The sequence below is a fragment of the Saccostrea echinata genome, unplaced genomic scaffold (assembly GCF_033153115.1).
Source record: "Saccostrea echinata isolate AGI-Se365-2 ecotype Australia unplaced genomic scaffold, CSIRO_AGI_Sech_v1 ptg000054l, whole genome shotgun sequence".
In the NCBI taxonomy this organism is placed as follows: Eukaryota; Metazoa; Mollusca; class Bivalvia; order Ostreida; family Ostreidae; genus Saccostrea; species Saccostrea echinata.
The window spans coordinates 17465839-17486631 of record NW_026889803.1 but is presented as its reverse complement, the minus strand read 5'-3'; the positions used below and the strand labels follow the sequence as shown (position 1 = coordinate 17486631).

General features: G+C 31.6%; 2 protein-coding genes across 3 annotated transcripts; one reads left to right on the top strand and one right to left on the bottom strand.

Annotated features, from left to right (window-relative positions):
- The first annotated feature begins 435 nt into the window (after nt 1-435).
- LOC133205363 (protein NipSnap-like) lies at nt 436-9719 on the top strand. Of its 2 annotated transcripts, none has more exons than XM_061341162.1 (10): nt 436-581; nt 1349-1527; nt 1718-1763; nt 3604-3695; nt 3880-3950; nt 4544-4684; nt 5161-5192; nt 7605-7699; nt 8813-8896; nt 9035-9719. In XM_061341162.1, exons 1-10 carry the CDS (start codon nt 481-483, stop codon nt 9097-9099), a joined length of 906 nt encoding a protein of 301 aa, XP_061197146.1. In that variant the 5' UTR covers nt 436-480; the 3' UTR covers nt 9100-9719. The 2 variants fall into 2 exon arrangements, with proteins under 2 accessions (XP_061197146.1, XP_061197145.1); XM_061341161.1 differs by lacking the exon at nt 7605-7699 and adding an exon at nt 5317-5411.
- Nucleotides 9720-11731: 2012 nt separating this feature from the next.
- LOC133206126 (uncharacterized) lies at nt 11732-15504 on the bottom strand. The gene is made up of 7 exons (XM_061342057.1): nt 15123-15504; nt 14386-14488; nt 14115-14186; nt 13620-13689; nt 13348-13424; nt 12613-12673; nt 11732-12171 (listed from the first exon to the last, which is right to left on the bottom strand). The coding sequence occupies exons 1-7, from the start codon at nt 15364-15366 to the stop codon at nt 12100-12102; spliced, it is 699 nt and encodes a 232-aa protein (XP_061198041.1). The 5' UTR covers nt 15367-15504; the 3' UTR covers nt 11732-12099.
- Between the last annotated feature and the right edge of the window lie 5289 nt (nt 15505-20793).

Genomic DNA, 20793 nt, shown 5'->3' with positions numbered 1-20793 from the left:
TGTAAAATAGGGAAAATATTCATATTTTAAAAATTCAATTGCTCCAAAATTATATAGCTGAAATTATTTTATTGTTAGGAATATCAAATGAGTAAAAAGATTTGCAGAAACATATAACCTCGGCGATATTCATGCAATTTTGACTCGGAGAAATGTTAGTAAAATAAAAAAAAACAACAAAAAACCCTATATTTCAGAGAAAAAATCTAAACAAAATGTCAATATGATTAAAAAAAAATAAAATAAAGTTATAATATCTTCCACGAATAAGAAAAGATCTTTTCGGGTATTTATTACTCGAACAGGGCTTGTAGGGGAAAAAAGAGGAAAAAAAGTTATTCAAACAAATCTAACAAAATAACAAATTTTGTTTGTTTGTTTTTTTTAATGTAGAAATATTAAAAGAAATATTTCCACACTTGAATATCTGTCAAATTGATTTGACCTTCACTTTCGTTTTCATAGCGAGGCAATGGAAACATGAACACTCCGGTCATGGCTAGGCTATTGAAAAGTATAGGAGTTTGTGGAAAGTATGCTCGCACAAAACAGCTATGCGAAGCATCATTCATTTCACACAGGTATAAAAATACGCATGTTTATTTTCAAGTCGAATTTTGTCAAGAGCAGTGTCAAAGTAACATAACAAATAACGCAATGTCATTTGCTGATACAAGGCTTTATTTTCCTATACTATAGACAAGATGAATCCGGTTTAAAAATGTAATTTAAATGTAATGATAGTCCGTCAGACTAGCAGAACGAAAAAAATCCTCGTCAATTAAAGAATTTACTTTCGTTTTTCTATGTAGACTGGTTTCTTTTGAATGAGAACTGCATTGTAGTTTGATTTGTTTCTGTCACCACAGTGTTTGAAACCTTAATTTAACTTGTTACGTTTTCATTTGCATAAAAAAATATGGGCTAGTTAGTTTGAGGTTTGGGCTAGTAATTTTTTACTGACCAGCCCCTGGGCTAGTGGGTTTTCCAGGAAAATTTCAACCCATACACCCTACAGCATGATTTTGTCTCCAATGCTGTTACAATGTTGTACATTAGAAGGGTTGGTTGAGGAAGCCTATGCATGACATTTATTTTCCGTGTTTATATTAGTATATTGAAATGCATGTAACTAAAAACTGAAGTGAGAAAGACTGTTGTTGTGTGTTAATTTACATTTATGAAGATCTCTCATTTTCTGTGTTTATATTAGTATATTGAAATGCATGTAACTAAAAAATGAAGTGAGAAAGACTGTTGTTGTGTGTTAATTTACATTTATGAAGATCTCTCATTTTGAAGGGTAAAAGAAAGAACAATTTATAACAAACTATGCTTAAAATTGTAGATGCCTTTCGACATCAGCAGTCTTACAGGATGATGACAGTCATAAGAAATCCTTTGGGATGAAACAGATACAGTTTATCAAGTCCATATTTGACAAGTCGGACTTTGGACCCTATGAAATTCAAAAAGAATCTCATTCAAGCCAACTTTCAGACAAAGAGACTGTGTATGAAATTCAGCGTAAGTTTTTTTGTATCCTTCATGACACATTGCAGTTCTTTATATTTTCAAGCCATTTTCATGAAATGGATGATTATGTTTAAAGCTAAAACATGCATTCCAATCATTTGCTACAAAGTCAAATTGATTTATTTTTTGTCATGCTGAACATAACATAAATATCTATTTTGAACTGTTATTTATTTTTTAGTTCATGCAGTAAAGCCTGAAAGTATGGAGGAATATTTGAAACAATTGTAAGTTTTTAATGCAAAAGAAATTTATATATATCTTTACTTTAGGCACATACAATCACTTTTTAATTGTGATATGATTTGATATATTGAAGAGAAGGAATCATGAAAAAAACCTAAACAACTTAATTCATTCAAAATTACTGTTACATGCATAACTCTATATGGATAATAGGATATTTACTTTTTATCCCATGTTTACCCCTTTATCCCGTGGATATGACTCATTGGATAATTTTTTCATATTCCACAGTTAAGTGCAGTTGTGACGTCACAATGATTTTTGCGTTAGAGTGATGAAGTAAAATGAAGTGGAGTCCTGTATAAAACGGTGTAAAACATTCGTTTTGAAGTATTAAACATGGGATAAAAAGAATCTCCCATGATTTGTAGTTGGATATGACTTTTATCCAACTCGTTGTGTGTTTTTATCCCCTCGCCAAGGCTGGGGGATAAAAAACACACAACTCGTTGGATAAAAATCATATCCAACTACAAATCATGGGAGATCCTATATTTACTTTATGCATGTGTGGATCTAGAGGTTAAAGGGGGAGGAGGGTGTCAGCCCCCCCCCCCCCCAAAAAAAATAGTAAAGAGAGTCATGTATCCAAAGAATATTGACTTAGGTAAGTATCTTTTCCTACCTTCCCACATGAAATAGGGTTTTTGAGGTTTGGGCAAGTTGTTTAGGTGTTTTTTTCTAAGTCTTAAATTTGTTAAAGTTGATGTGGACCCCCCCTCCCCCGAGGTAGACAGACATCTCGGCCCAACAACACCTCGGCCTGTCACACCTGACATCTCGGCCCTGACAGGTTGGCCCAAGATTGTTGACACGTCGGCCCATATAAAGGACACCTTGGCCCAAGCAAAATTTTATGATGGAAAAAATTAACAAATTAACCCAGCGTTTGAATTGATATTATTATTGGTGTAATTATTCTTTCTGACGATTAAACTGTTTTTTAAAATAAAACAGGGGGGGGGGGGGGGTCTGTGATAGATAATTGTTTTATTTTTCCAACTTAATTAGATCAGTCTTTCATTTACATCTATGTCTTGTGGAAAATGTAATTTTTTTCTGCAATATCCTGGCTGGGATTGTTATTCTTGTAGTAACAAAAAAGGGGGGATAGAAAAAAGAAAGAAAGAAAAAAAATGAAAGTCATTTTATTGTTTATATAGATCTATGTCTATATAAATTATTGTATAAAGATATATGCTTAAACACGTAAAATAAATTGCATCATTGGTCTGTACTTCATGGTATGTTTCTTTTCTTTCTTTCTTTTTTGAAAAGCACATGCATGTACTTGCTTTGTAATTAACCCCCTGTTGTCACTACTGAATATAACACGCACTTGACCCTCCAAAGGATGCGCCACGGCATTTTGTTTGTTTATCAATTAGCACTTTAATTAATAGCATTGTCTTCTCATTCCTTGAATATTGTGGATGGTCTTTTTTCTTTCTTTTTTTTTTAAATCTTGATTGTTTATTCATGTACATGTACTTTTTTCAATCAGTATTTTTTCATAGTAAAATTTTGCTTGGGCTGAGGTGTCTTATGTATGGGCCGACCTGTCTTTAATCTTGGGCCGACCCGTCTGAGCCGAGATGTCAATGGGCCGAAATGTCAATGGGCCGAGATGTCTTACATTCTCCCCCGACCCCACCCTGGAAAAATTTCCTGGATCCACACATACATGTATTATGTACTATATGAGAAAGATGCGTATCATTTTTAGAGATCCATGTGAACATACACTCTATATTACATTGTACAATACATTTACATGTATATATCTGTATGTTGTCAAAGTTTGAATGTTTTATTAAATAGCTCTCAATTTCAAGAACTGATGCATGTTAAGAAAACAGGTGCCCATTTGGTTGGAAGTTTTACAGTGGAAATCGGAGATCAAGACGAAGCAAGTAAGTGTAAAGTACATGTACAAAACATATCTCTTCACTTAAGATAAGACAAAGTAGTGATTATTAAAATAGAACTTTAACACAACCTTTGTTTGATTGATTTCTTTGCTGTCCCGAATTTGTACTGTCATAACATAGAAGAGTAGGTTCAGATGTCGGTGCTACCAATGTTATATTATTTCAGTTCATATTTGGGAATACAAAGGAGGGTATCCGGTTTTAAATAATGCCACAGAAATCTACAGGACTGACCAGGTAACCCTAACGAAACCAGTGAGGGTCAAGGTTTTTATGCCATAGTTGTCTGGATTTATTTATTTATTTTTTTTTATAAGATGCCATTAATATTTGTCTATTTCCAGCTCAACAAAAGCAAGTATTTCTTGGTCCTGATGGAATGTTGACTTAATTCTCAATCACAATTCACATAGCAAATAGATTCTTTGTTGAATATAATGTATGAGTTCCATCACATTTTACTGATAAATCGTAAATATTCTGTCTTAATCATTACATGTATTATAAGATTCTAGCTCTTACACAGACTCTTGTAGACACTGCATATGTGTATCAAAAAAAGGAAAGAATATTTAATGTCTTTGAAGTGAGACCACATTATATATGTACTTCTACAAAACAATGCATATTTATTTTCATTAAATACATGTTTAAATGCATCAAAAGACTGCCAAAATAAAAGAAAAAAATTAGAGGATTGAGATATACTCAGTATGTACTTTGTGACAGGTATTCATTGATATGTACATGTATATTAATAAAAGAGAAGTGTTTTTGGAGGGTTAATTTTCAGCTATGTGTTGATTTTATCCTTTTTTTTTTGAATACAGGATTTTATTAACTTTCGAATCAGCAGAAATAAAATGCTTCGCCACAGAAAGAATCAGATTCTCCTACCTTTTAATTTCTGGCCTGCCCCAGTACCAAGAGAAGGAAGGAATATCTATGAAATGAGAAGTTACACACTAAAGGTAAAATTAATTGGAAAAAATACATACTGTAGTTCCTGATAAATCCAGAATTTAAAAAGGGTAAGAACATGATCGGACATATGGAATATGATAGTAAAAATTTTCTCATTGTTTTCGTAATATGTCGATTCAAAGAAAAAATATTTACATGATAATTAAGGTGCAATGATACTCTGATAAGAGAAGTAACTCTCACTGGGATAAATGACTTTCATCGCTTTATAAAAATGTTGAGATAAAAGGCCATTTCTACCAATTTCTTTTTGCAAGGTATGCTGAAATTGAAATTTTGAGCCTTACACATTGATTTCTTTTAGAAAATCATGAGTTTTCAAGCAAAATTTTGTATGACTTAGCAGAGGGGTGATGAACCTTAGGCATTGTTTTGTTATACATGGTTTGTAATATGTGGTATTAAAATGTAAGCTTTGTAAATCTTTTGTCTTCTGAAATTATTGGAAATCTTTCCATTTCAGCCTGGTTCGATGATAGAGTGGTCAAATTGCTGGTAAGACAAGATTATTTAAAAGTAAAAATTTATTCAACAATTTCAAATTTAAATTTAGTACATATTTTCATAGCTTGAAAGAGAAGGGATAATGGTTAAAAAGTAATGGAGAATTTTCTTGAAGGGCGAAAGGTTTACGGTATCGGCAAGAAAATGAAGTTGCAGTCTGCGGACTGTTTGCCGATCTAGGTGACTTATTCACAGTGCATCACATATGGGGTAAGTGTATTGACCAGAGGACACCCATATAGACCCATTTGTAATGGAATAGTCTGTTGTTTTGTACTGTGATGAACCTCTCTCTCTTCCAACAACTCTATGCTGATATGAATTGAAAATACTCTCTACTTTTGTAAATTGAAAGTTGTGTATTTGAGCATGAATGCTGCAATTTTATAATTTTTTGTTTTGTTTACTAATAGTTTGCCATTACATGTAACTGTTTTAGGATATTTTTTTTTAAATTTTGCATTTGTTATTTTTTTCTTTCAATTAGAAAAGACATGTATGTCCAGAGGCCCAGGGGCTTTATCACTCACAAATTAACACTTATTTTCATTAACAAGTACAGGTGCATCTCAATGGCCCAAACTTAGATCTTAGAGTTCATGATCTTTCTTGAAGTGAAACTCCAGTACCGATTTTTTTCTCCTTTATAACTTAACAATTTTACTCTTGAATTCTCAAAATCTCAATCTCTCGAAACCCTTCATCTCTCAAAGTAAAAATGCAGCCCTGTAATGCATATTCTATAGTAATTAACCCTTGATACCTCGAAGTGGATTTTTGTACATAAGCATGACCTAGACAATAGCTCAGGGCATAGATGCTCAACCCACGTACAAGTGTCTCTGCAAGGGGATCACAAGGCAACAATATTTATCACGTGTATTCTGTTCTGACAAAGAAAAACAAAACCATTGATTTCAAACTAAACACAAATTTTCAACAAAATGAATCTGTAGTTATTGCTATCTGTATCTTTGTTATTTCTTATCTTGTGGAACTTTGACCTCCAAAGTGGCTCTACCCAAATCCTAAAAGACCATGATATATGTTATAATTGGGAAAAAATTAACATTTTTTGAATTTATTGAATACTCCTTTCTAACCCCCCTCCCCTTTTGTTGGCAAAGTACTAGTTTTTGTGGTCTCAATTGAAGAAAAAATATATACTATGTAAGGAAGCTGTAAAACAATTTTTGGGGGTGGAGGATGGGAAGTGTTAAAGTGCTTCTTGAGGAGAATTTTTTAAATGACCCTACCTATTTTTACCATTTATTATCCCCAGGTATTCGTCTTCCCTTGGAAGGAGGCATTACCCTTCATTTTAACAAGCTTGAATCCCCTTTAACCAAAGATGCTTTGTGCATAGTTTGTTTGATATTGTATATCGTACCCTGTAGTTCTGAAGATTGATTGTAAGTTGTTTTATGTCCCATTCGAGAATTTTTCACTCATATAGAGATGTCACCATATTCCGGTGAAGGACTTCAAATTTTGACCTTTACTCGGCACTCATGGCCATTGAGCAGTGAGGGATCTTTATTGTGCCAACCCCTGCCGTGACACGGGGCCTCGGTTTTCAAAGTGTCATCCGAAGGACCCTAGTTCTGAAGAAGAAATTATTTGAAGAAATTATTCAAAGTAAAAATGTACATAACAGACAGACTGTAACTAAAATGACAGACAGAAGTACAGATTTTGAACAGAAAAGATAACTTGAGTTTTAAGCTCAGATGAGCTGATAAAAAAGTTTTTAATTTGCAAGCAAACATGAAATTAAATTACAAATTTGTAAATAATTCAACTTCACTACTTTAGTAATCATATTAGCTTGCTACAATGATGTTGTATTTTATATTTTTTGGTAGAATTATGTATAATTTAGAGCTCTTTAATAAAACTTTTTTCAGCATAATAACTTTATTTATCAAAAACTTAGAAATCTAATAAATCTATAATTATAATCTATAATTATACCTTGAACAACACCTTGAACATTTGCACAACTGATTTTAAAAATAAAATTTGTCAGAATCTTGTGACCCATTCCTCATAATTGTCAAATCGTGGTCAGCTCTTACCCCACCATGCACTGTGCATTTGTCAACACAATTGAATTAACACAAGTCATTAAAATTTCATCTTGACATTGGGGTACATATATGAAAAGATAAAAAAGGCTTAAAACCATTCCATAATGTTGAAAAACACTACAACACTGATACAGTTGTATGTGTATTTCTAGTGTCGCACATCCTGTTGTCAACTTCGTTGAGGAAAGTCAAAGGGAACATACATGTACATTTAGATAACCTGAACCTTTCATGTTTAGTTTAAAGATGCATAACACTTTATATATACATGTATACTAGTGCTTTAAGAAATTCCTTTGTCTTGTTCGTGAAGGAGAAGAGGTATAGAACACAGACGAAATAACAATGAACCAGTGGCTGGATTTTTTACCCATATAGGAGAGCAAAATGTTGTACATCATCTATGGGGTATGTCTTAAAGCACCAGAATCATAATGCCTGGATAGGTGACAGACAGGATCAGGGAACTTTTATTAACACTTTTCAGTCCAAATCCCCTTACCCTCCCCCTCCTCCTTTCCACAATTCAGAGATGTGTACAGTATGTAAAGATCATATAATTCTTTTTACTGTATACAGGGTTATTTTCGCCCCGTGTTATTTTTGCCCTTTCACACTTGCAAACAATTCTGCCCCATTTTAAAATTTGCCCAGTCATGGTTCTGTTTAAGAAATTATATTGTGTTCTTTGACTTCGCTCCTTCTTAAATTCAACCACCAGTGAGTAAGACGAAAGGGACGAAAATAAAACAGGGACGAAAATTTCCCTGTATACAGTATTTGGTAACAAACATAAAGAAAATTTGAATTCTTTTTTTATTCACAATCACAATTTAACATTTTTCATCAAGAGATAATTAAACTTTTCTCTTTTTCTATTGCAATTATTCTGACATGATATTATACATGTATATAGATTATTAGATTATTTATATTATAATATGTGGAATGGTATCTCTTTATATCATTATACAATAATTATAGTTATCACTCGCTGACCTGAAAACTTGCTTTAATGATATAGATGGAAGTCTTGTACATGAAACTTAACCAGTATAATAATGTACAATATATATATATATATATATATATATATATATATATATATATATATATATATATATATATATGTAATAACTATAAACAGGTATTTACATGTGTACAGCATAAATGTATGCTTTTCAACTGTCTTATGTATAAATTCCACAGAATTCTGTTCTTTCAACATATATCCAATAAACATGTTTAATGAACCAACAAATGCTTTTTTTCCTTTATTGTATAAAAAAAAAGCTTATTTTATATTATTTTGAGATATACACAGTTCATACATGTATCTTAATACATTTTATTTTAACAACTTCCATGAAAAAAAAAGAATCTTGGTAGCTAATGTGATATCAAAATAATTCAATTTTCCCAAAAAATCAAGCTAAAACATTAGGACTTTAAATACCGGTAGATTAATATACATATGCATTTATCAGTGGTCTCTCTTTTTTTTTTTTTTTATTTAAACAGGTTATAAAGATCTACAGACAAGAAAGGAAACTAGAGCAATGGCCTGGAGCAAACCAGGATGGGATGAATGTGTAGCCTATACAGGTTAGAAAAATGTCCTCCAGCCTAATATTTCTTCTGCAAATGAAAACTATGGTCACCATATTTTGCCTCGGAATATCATGCATACATGGTGTACATGGCTGTATGATTTTCTTACATGTAATCATTTTTTTTCCTTAGTACCTCTTATCCGTCACATGGAGTCGAGGATTTTGATACCCACCCCTTTCTCTCCAGTACAGTAACGGAAGCCACCATTGCTGTAGTCCTACAAAGTGCTGAGATATCATTGAGTGCTGTATACAAATCAGTTAATATTATACTAAAAAATTTAGAATTTTAAAGTGAAAGTAAAAGCAAAATAAAGTGTTATTTTATGCTCTAGTCATCCACTCCCTTTTCTGTTAATCATGAAAAAAATAATTATATGTATTGACATTTTGTGCGATATATTGAATGAAATTGAGTTTAAATAGTGTTATATTGTTGGGTGCATATTAAATGTTCATAGGACTGATTATGGTATACACTACTTATGTATAGTTTTCTAATTGTTGGTGCATACATAAACTTGTGAATGGTTGTATAATTGCACTGTAATGTTAAAACCAAAGTTTCATCAACATTTGTGGAAAATATTCCTTTGCAATATAAAGTGCCAGAGTATTTTTATGATAAACTAACATTTTCTATGAACAGTGTCTACAGTAGTTTTTTAAATGGACTGTATACTGATTCCTTAGAAATCTCTACCTTTGTACTACCTTAATAGTCATAATATATTTGTTAAAATGAAGTGTGCTGATGCAGCAATGCTATTTTGTGATTAGATTATCAACAATAAAATGGGTTATGTACAACATGACATTTACTGTTTTCAATCTTCTTTAAAAAGAGAGAAGCAGTTAGACATGAGTCATTGAGGTATTAACTACAACAATTGTTAAGTTTTGTAGGGATGTGCAGTAAATTTGCTTCAGTGTGTGTCGATTGGAAACACTGGAAATCATACTAGTTTGCCTGAGGATAGGCAGTGCTCTTGAAGCAATGACATTGACAAAATGTCAGGCCCATAGGCCTTGACAGTTACTTGAGTATTGTGCCCCCCCCCCCCCCCCCCCCACACACACACACACACTATATAGGACAGTAGCTTTTATGACAGTAAACAAAAACTCGTGATTTTTTTTTCAATTAACTTTGACTTTTTTCAGGGTAATCAAATTTAGACCTGTTCATGAAGAAAAAATTTATTTTAGTGGTATTTAAAAATATTCACACACAAATCAATGTTTTCCAACAAATAATAATCAATTTAAGTTTGTCAAAAAAACTAGCCAGTTTATCTACAAAATTGAAGTTGTCATTAGGCCTTAATTTGACTAGACAGCTGATAGCTTCTTCTTTTACTTTGATCTATGGAATGTTCACACATTTTCCTTGGTTTGACTCTTTGTTAAGAGCCAGTCTCGATTTTAGAAACCCATGCAAAACAAAAAACAAATGGGAAGTTGCAACTTAAAAGTTGTTAAAGCTTTTTCATATTTGGATATTTTGCAAGAAAGAGTTAATGGTAACTTAACAATAAAAATGACAAACGTGATGACTTCAACATTTCTGTTGTCAACTTCCCTTAGTTATGTAGCTGTATACTCGTACTGTAGTGAGTATCCTTATCACCTGCATATGAAGTTTATGTCTCCCAGTTGATTCGATACTCAAGAGCATGCTCTACGTACAAACAATTTCTAAAATGAGGCAAACTATTGCCAAACAAGTTAATGAAACAAGTCTTGTCAACAGTCTTGTTTAAAGTCAAGATTTTGGAAGTTCTACACAATGACCTTGTCAGTAAATACAATCTGTTATTAATTTGAATGATGACTGTTTTTTTTATTCTAATTGTTAGGCAAATATTTACACACTGAATTGTCTAAGGATTTTTCTGTTTGCCCAATCATAAGTAGCACATGAAGGATGTGCCCTGTTGACAGGGGATGCTTACTCCTCCATGGCACCTGATCCTACCTCTGATGTTTTTAGAAGCCTGTGTTTGCCCTGCTCCCGATTTGTATTGTTTCAATGGACTTTGGAGCTGGGTTTGATTACTTTTCCTTGTCTCCATATTTCATCTAGAACTTGTTTACATGTGCTTAATGTAGTTTCAGTTTGTTTTCTACAAGTAATCTTTTCATGCCTCAAATGACTGTGACTCAAAGTCATATTACAGAAGAAACTAACACTTGGTACTTAAGTTAACTGAGTTTCAAGTTTTCCAATAACAAAGTAATGGCTGGGACAGAAATTACACTTTTGTTTTGCATTTAACTTGAACTGATCCAAAAGTTATTTACAAAGGTCATCAACATAGGAAAACCCAGAAGTAGAGCAGGGTCTTCTATTGTGGTCTGCAAACAATTATTTCAAGATCTTTTTTTTTTTTTTTTACATACATGTATCTGCCCCATCAAAATCAGAGGAAATTTAGCAGCCAATCTGTTCACCATGTCACATACATACAATGTATTCATTAGATGTGAGCATTTAGTATTGATCAATGTTACATATTAATTTAGATCAAAGTCTTGGACATGTTCTTTGAATGCACTAATGTGATCAATAAAATCAATTTATTGATAAATTTTTTTTTTCAGTAGCATTTCCAAGAGCAAATCTAAGCCTTGAAATTGGTAAAATCTGTATACATTGTACCGGTAATTACCAAAATTTGTGGAATTTCCTTAGTTACAGAAAATTCAGGATTAAAGTGTGTGTCCTGGAAATCAAAACCACTGTTTTATAAAGAAACCAGATTCTATGACTTGAACAATTTGAAAAATTTCAACAACCTCAATAAAAATTTAATCTACATGTATATTGTTTTTCTGCAATTTAATATTAAATGACATTTTTTTATACATACAAATACATGTATTTGAAATGTGTGATACATTCAAAAGTAAATGTATGATCTAAAACATATTTTACTAATAAAACCAATTTCAAATGGTCACTGAGGTTTTGAATTAAGATCATGTCTTGTTAAGAAAATGGCTTTTTGTTGACAGTCAGCCCAAATCCGCAGTGTTTAAACTGTTGCTACATAAATGATTCCACCACAAGGTATTGCTTCATTATTTCTGTTAGATTACCTGCTCAGTTTCAAAGTAAGTGTATAATATCCCAGGATTCAGGATATTTTTGTTAAATTAGTTCTTAAATTAAATGCTCAAGTCCAACATATCTCATGTTTCCATTTTTTTAACCTTGGGAAGCTTTAGGGAGGGTGTAAAGTCTCTTTGTAGCAATGGGTGAACCTAAAAACAGAGAGAGTTATTAAGTTTTACATGTCTGTCTGTAAATGCAAGATTTATCAGAGATCCTAGAGATGAAATTCACCAGAAAGAAAATGAATACAGTTGGAAAAAAAACCCTGTGGAGAAAAACAGTCCAATCATTATGAAAATACATGTACCAGGTGCACATCTTTATATGGTGACTAATGTGTGTTCAAATTTTCAGACAAATCTGTTCAGTAGTTTCCAGGAACATGTGCCTTGTTACTTGCACAGAGGTGTTTATAATAACCACCTCATAGAGTAAGGATTTTTTAATCAGTATTTCTGCCTTAAAAGAGGTTAAGTTTAAAAAAAAAATTGAGAACTTTTCTTCACTGAAAAAATTGTGTGTGTGTGTCAAGTATTGTTAAAACTGGTCTAAAAGATTTAGAGAAAACCTATAAAATATCAAAGGCATACTTCTGAGCTTTCCTGGCAAGCCTTCAATTTTTCTAAATCCTCTTGAAGTTGGTCACATGCACTGTTAATGTAAAGAAGTGACAATTAACGAGGGTTGAGATCATTTTACTAAGAAACAAAATTCCCTTTAGCAAAATTTCTGGAATTTTTAGCAATTTCTATGTTAATTTTTGTTTAGATATAGACACATTTTCACTAGCAAGTTTCTCAGCAATTTTTGTACACTAAAATAATTGAAGACTTTACAGTAGTATAGGAACACATCATAACCATGATGGCATGGAATTTTTTCCATACATACATGCCTGGAGCATTATGGTCCAAAAAATGTTTTTCAAAAAGCAAAATTTAGTGAAAACATGGTTAAAATCTCGTCATTGAGGACAATCTTTCTTTAATGTGAGCTTTACCCATGATCCATATCAGATACAGATACATTCAGGCCCGTAGGAAGCAATTTCAGTTTGGGGGGGGGGGGCACAGCCAAACATATTCAATTGAGGGGGCACTCTCAACTACCAAATTTTCCTTGACAAGCAAATAAAAAAAAAAAAAAAAGGGTCATCAGACGTTTTTATTGAGGGGGCACAAGCATATAACAGCTATGTTTTCTATAGTAATCTATATATCGGCAAAATTACGGCCATGTACATTGTATTGTATAATTTTCTGTATTTTTTTCACACTTAAACATGTTAATAGAAGTGAAATGAATGTTAATTACTAGATACTTACTCATTTTGTTTTGAAATTTTAAATTCCAATTCACATCCATGCAATTCCAATTTATCAAGATCTTCAGCTGCAGAACCCTGTGTTAACATGAAAAATGTGAAAATATGCAATCTGAAATATTTTTTTTTGGAGGGGGCAGAATTTTAACATAATTAACATTACATACCAAAAATTTAGGACTTGAACTACAGGTATAAACAAAAATTTACATGTCCGAAGATTTTTTACATACAGTTGTTCTGAAAGTGCTCAGTTGCTGAATGTAAAAGTACCTCAAAGTGTTGAGGGGATCTTTTTCCTTGTTGATGTGGTACTTTCAGATTTTTTAATCCTCCCAACAATCTGCAAAAGAAAATTATATACATTTTAACTTCCATCCTCACAGTGTCAAGGTTTTATGATTTCGGAACTCCACACGTTTGTGTGGAGTTCTGAAATCACAAAACCTTGACATTGTGAGGATGTTGAACTTCAGGATCACAAAAATCAATATTGGAAACACCTTCATGGATAAATCAATATCTCAAATACTTGGGATAATACGTTAAAAGAAGTTGGAAGTCCCAACCACTTTTTTCTTGAATTATTTTGCTCTTGATATCTTGAATACTCACATATTTCGGATTTTTTTTCTAATTCCCATTGATTTAGATATAAAAGGTTAAATTAATTAGGAAACAAAAAACATACTTTAAACAGATGATTTATCACTTCAATGCAGTAAAACATCATGCATGCAATCATTTCCACATGAATGAACACTGTACCTTTTCTCGGACAAATTCATAGCTGTTTTCACACTGTCATAATAAAGACCAATGGACTTATTCAGAATAAACCTGAAAAAGATATGGAAGGCTTATAAAACTACTTATGGAAGTTTAAACCTAGATACAGCTCATCTACCATTTCACAGTCAATGAAATTTCTGAAGTCAGAAGATAATACAACTAGCTTGGAATAATTAGACAAGAAATGAATTTAAAAGCATATAAAAAAAATTCAAAGAAGTAACTGATTAAAACTACATGTAATTACTGTTTTGAAGTTCCAATAATTTTGGCGACATTGTCAAACAACTCTTCGGACATTGGCTTCCAGTTTTCCATCTGGTCTTTTGTGAAAATGACTTTCCTCGTGTCTAAAATATATAAAGATATTTAGCATTAGGAAACAGAAAGTTTAGAAAGCCTTCTCTTTGCCATTATCATATCAGGAAATATATCAATTTTGTACATTGTATATTAGACCTGAGAAAATTTTTTGTTTACCATAACATGCTATTAAAAAATAGGGTCGGTATAAGTAGGATTCAATAGTAGCAGCTTATCCATCGAAACATATTCAAAACCATGAAAACATTTGCTCTCTGTACTGTTTAAAATCTGTCACCCAAAGATTATGCATTTAGATTAAATTAGTTAATAAAAAAAAGGAATTAAAAAAAACATTTACTGAAAACAGATGAATATATATTTTTTTAATTTTGGAGAACACACTATGGTTCAACAGTTCAATGAATATGATGAACCAAAGGTTAACTTTTTCACATGCTGAAGAAAAAAGTACAACAAAATACCTTAATTATGCTATTATGAATATCAAAATCAAGCTATATAGCTAAAAAAAAAAGAGATCAGATTGTGCAAGACCTATTCATGAAATAGATCGAATAGCATTGATCATGTTGATATACATTTTTACGGTTGATCACCACAAAATTTATATCTTTATACTGTATACGCGTTCCTAAATTTACAATTTAGCATTCATACCTTCTTCAGCAAACAGTAACCCATCTGTTCCATGGGTTCTATCTGTAATTTTGGTGCTCGATTGGTTTCTTCCTGACTGACCAAGGGAAGATTTTACCACGCCCAAGTTCTGAGATTTCCCCTCCTTCAAGTCTTTTGCTAGATTTTTAACTTTTTTCTTTTTACCCACTTTATTAGACTGAACACCTGACGGGAATAATTCTTTTCTTTTTTCGGATTTCTTTGTTATTTTTACTCTTGCCATTTTGAGTTCGAAGTAAACACTGGTAAAGTTCCTGCTAAAATGTTCTCGATCACTTCAAAAATAGAGTCATTTGACTCAAGATGAAAAATTGATTTTTAGCGATGGACAGAATATATCATACTAAGTTATAAAATTTCTATCGTGTGAAATCACTTAGTTCTTCAGTCAACCATCATTACCATGTTTTCAACTTCACACGTCAAAAACGAATTTACCGCGCTGTCTTAAACAACTCGTACGAATATTTATCTTAGAGTAAGTCGTGCATGTATATTTCATAATATGAATATATAATTATGCAGTTTGTGTTTGTTGTTTAACGTCCCTCTCTAGAGTTTTTCACTCATATGGAGGAGCCACCAGTTTGTAACACGTGTGTTTATTTTGAATACAGTATAGGCGTATCAGTAATTATGATAATGGAGATTGATTGTTTTGCTCATTTTGATTACAGGTGAATAGGTTGAATCCAATATTGTATTACTATCTGGATCGCGTCTCCGCCTCCAGGTGTGAATAACTAGGCCTAAAACGTCTGGATTGACCAGAATTGGGTCAATAAGGGTGTTCGATGAGTTTGAGATCCAAGTGGCTTCGCGGATAGTGTTTGTGAAATAGGGTGTGTTTTAGAGGATTTCGTTAACATTGTGTGTTCGAGGAATACATTGAGGTCTCAAAGACTCAAATATAAGAAGCCTTTTCAAACGACCACATCAGATTTTCCCAAAAGAATTTGTCATAGTTTGGTGGTTGTTGCAGAATTGTAGCTCTCTGGTTGAGAAAATTTGGACAGACAAACCACATGAACCAGGGAGCTACAGATTCAAGCATTGTAAAAACCTTCGAATTACGTCGCCCATTTTTTAAAAATATTTTTGTCGCTCGCTTCGACTATTATTTCTTGTATGCGTTTCCCCGCCAAACGCATGGTACCCTTTAATTTTATTAATATATTTTTACTGATAGTCTTGTTACTACGTATACGGTGGCTGCTATATAGGACATGGTATAATTTTTTTTATTAATTCGTGGCTAAAATAAAAATTCGTGGCCACGAAAATTAATTCGTTCCCTTGAAATTAAATTCGTTCCCACGAAATTAAATTTGTTCCCGCGAAATAATTTAATTTAATACAGTACAACATAATCAACTTGGTTGTTGTATTTTTAACCATTATGAGGGAGAGATGAATATTACTATCTTACTATGTACATTTCTAAGTTGTCATAAACTATTGCATTGAATAAATCTATATATTACATCATATAATTGGTCTAAAGATTTATATGTCATGGCAAACAGAAACCTTACGTTGTGTCTCACAAAACAATTTTTGATATTTCTTAAAATATGTTGATTTAAAATGACACTTTCTGCACCTGACTGCACAAAGTTTTTACTATTTATTCATGCAAACTAACTTTTCCCATCAGTAAATGCTATAATTTTAATTCAAGGAAGAATCTGTTATGGAGGCTGCAGATCTGTAGTGACACCAAGGTTTCTTAAAATCCTTCTTAAATGTCGACCAATGATACTATATATATGCTCTGATAGACTCTTTAAAATCTGATTGTGTGTCATTCCGAGTGGAAAAAAAGTAATTTATCAACACAAGCATCTTTGAACAGTTTAAATACGCTAAACCAACCTCCTCGAACGACAAGACGTATTACTGAATTACAATATCAATGCGTCACATACTTATGCAACTTTCATTTCGTGGAAACGAATTTTTATTTCGTGGAAACGAATTAAAAAAAATAAAATCTCAAGCATATGTTCTATAGCAGCCATCGTATGTTACAACGGTTCCAAACATTACAATATAGCCTTGGAATGTTAGTTTTAAAAATTCGCATTCTGACGTCCACGTGAATATAAATTAATTATTAACAGTGCTGTGTCGAAAATAGTGAGCGAAAAACTCTATGGGAAATGTTAGTATTAAATGTGAGAATTCGCTCTACAAATTAATTTAGCTCACTTGAGCTGAAAGTTCAAGTGAGCTTTTCTGACCGAAAAGTACCCGGCGTCCGTCTATCTGTTCGTCTATAGATCTGTCGTGCATGCGTCTTAAACTTTTCACGTTTTTCGACTTCTTCTCCAGAAACACTGGACCACTTTCAAACAAACTTTCCACAAAGCATCCTTTGTTAAAGACGATTCATTCAATTTTGTTCAAATCATGGCCGTCGGGGTTAGGATTGGCCTGAAATAGGGGATAAAAGTTTTACATAGAAATATCCAGGAAAAATCTTCAAAAACCTTCTCAACAATTTAACAGCACGGTCATGATTAGTCATATATACAGGCAAACATCCTCAGGTTGTGTAGATCCAAATCTGCTCAAATCATGACCCGGGGGGGGGGGGGGGATAGGTTGGGCAACAATAGGTAATCAAATTTTTACACGGTAATATATTATAGGAAAAAAATCTTCAAAAATTTTGTCATGAACAGCTGGTTTAATATCAGATACATTTAAAAAAAAAATGCAAGCATTTTCAGGTAGTGCATTCAAATTAAATCAAATGATGGTCCCTGGTGGTAGGATATGGGGCCACAATCAAAGATTAAAATATTACGTGGAAATATATACAAAGAATATATATATATATATATATATATATATATATATATATATATATATATATATATATATATATATATATATATATATATATATATATATATATATATATATATAAGTACATGTACACAACTGACAAATTCAAAACTTCACACCATCATGTTTATTAGTCCTTTTTTTAAATACAAATTTCCTTTCTTTATCTCTAGATCTGAAAGATTGATTAAGATGAAAGATATGTTACATAAGAAAAAAACAACCATATACTAGATTCCTTCAAAAAATGTTATGAATCATGGATATGATGAATAAAAATAATATTACGATAATTCATGAATATTGTGAAATAAAATTTCTTTGAATAGGAAATATGTTTAAATAATCAACAACATTTCAGTTTGACTTAATGCTTCAAAATAAGCATTAAATGTACCCTTTGTTTATCGTAAGAATATGAAAATTAATGAAATAATTTCAAGCATGTTTTCTATTGCTACAATAAGCATCAAAACGATGCTTTTGTTTTCTTTTACTATACATGTAGCAAGCATGTGAAAAGGGACATAGATTTGTACATTACAATAAAATGCTCATACCTTACTTGAATTCCAGTTCCAAATAATAAAATCTTAACCAGAAAAAAATTCTTACCGAAAAAATATAAACCCGTTCTAAACAGGGAAAACAATTAGCAAAAAAGATAAGCAAAAAGCAAAAAAGAAAGAAAACTAGCATTTTTTCTAATTCTAACAAACAAAAACAAAACTAACCCGTTTCTTAAAAAAAATGATATCTACTCAATTTCATCACAAAATTTTCAAAACCCTCCAAAAATTAATTACCATTCTAAAGATGTTATATAAGTAATCAAAATTTTAAGAAAAAGAAGAAACTATTTTTAGATCTAACTAAACAAAACCAAACTAATGGCAATGTTCAACAATGAAAATAGTTACAATTCTAGGAAAAAAGTTATCCTCATTCTGAATTTTTTTTTTAAATGAAAAAAAAAACCAAAAAAAAAAAACAAAAAAACAAAAACCAAAACAAACCCAATTCTAGACTAATCAATATCAAAACACAAATATACACGTATCTCTGGTTGTTGAACTTTTTAAAAAAAAAAAAAAATCTATCTATAATCAATGTAATTCTGCGTTTTCTTGCTTTTCCCTTTTTTTCTTACAAAAATTATCATCCTTTAACAGTTCTTTATAATAGATAGCAACCAATGCTACATAGGTACATTTATTTTCACATGTACTTGTATTTACTTCACAAACTGTGTACATAGATATTTTGGGGTTAAATAAACGACAATAAATGTGTATCTAGAGGTCTTACATGTCCAAGCATCTTAATTTTAATCAAACAGTTCCTCAGGATAGACGAATGTATTACAGGAAAGCTGAGAAAAATTTGATTAATTTTATGTAAAATAATCCTAAAAATAAAATGTCGAATGAAAATGAAAGATAATGTGGTATTTACTTTTTTCCGTGTGTGCATATATACAAGTATACACTATACAATGATCAGAATACCCTTTTAAGTAAATTACCCCATGCAGATACTGGGAACAGTTTTTAACTACGTAACTCATAAAATCTTTGTGCAGTTTCTGAGTGATGGCCTAAGGAGACTGATCAGAAGATTAACTCCAAAAAACTAGCCACCTTTTTTTTTCTTGAAAACTGTTTCCATTTAAGAAAAAAATGTAACCCTGAGCAAAATTGAAGAAAGAGCAATCCCAAATCTAGACAATAATATTAATCTAATTGTATTCTAAAAAAAAATTCAACCAATTTTCACTATATATATATATATATATATATATATATATATATATATATATATATATATATATATATATATATATATATATATATATATATATATATATATTAATATAGCGTCCGAAATTTTCATCCAGTATTTAAAATAAAGCAACATCTCAAAGAAAGCCACTCACACTCTATATTTCAACGAACTAGAGCAGTATCGCAACCTTATTTTGAAATTGTACAATCTCTTCATATAGAAGTCTGAAATTACGACAAACCTATACTTTTTGACAGTTCATCTCTGAAAGATTTACTTTGAGTAGCATAGATAAAAATTTCGATTGGTTTGCTAATAGCAAATATAAAGTAGATATATATCAAAAAAAGGAATACCGAAGAATAAGAGTGTATGTTGTTGATAAAATCCGATGATAAATAAAGATACAACCTCAGAATAACAATTGGAATTTCTTGCACAAGAAAAGAAGTTCCTAACAGGAAATTGACTTTTAGTAGGCGTAGATATTTGACTTTACTAGTCTTCTGACCCTTCATTAATATGTCTAGAGTATTTATTTGTTTCTTCATAACAACATATAGGGCAATAATACCGCTACTATTGATAATAATGGGCATAAAACTGAAATATATCACGTTGCTTAAAAAACCAAGAAAATCGGTGTTGAAGAAAACATCCCATGTGTCGTCTCCTGAGAAATCGGCTTTGCATGCATCGATGACTTTTAAAGGATGCCTCCGCGAAGAAAATTCCTGGACTATTTTCACGGGCGCTAGAGGCATGATAATCGGTACTATAAATTGTAAACTACAAACAATAACATGAATAGTAATCCAAACACACATTAACATAATAAATCTGTTGTAATAAAACTTAAATTTGATAGGAAATAGAAATAAAAGTGCCTGAGTTAAAGTCGATAAACATTTGAGATGAATGGATGTTGCATAAATAACTTTTAAAACAACAGTAGAAATAATTATATATCTACATATCTTGTATTCTATGAATCCATAGTTCATGTCCATAT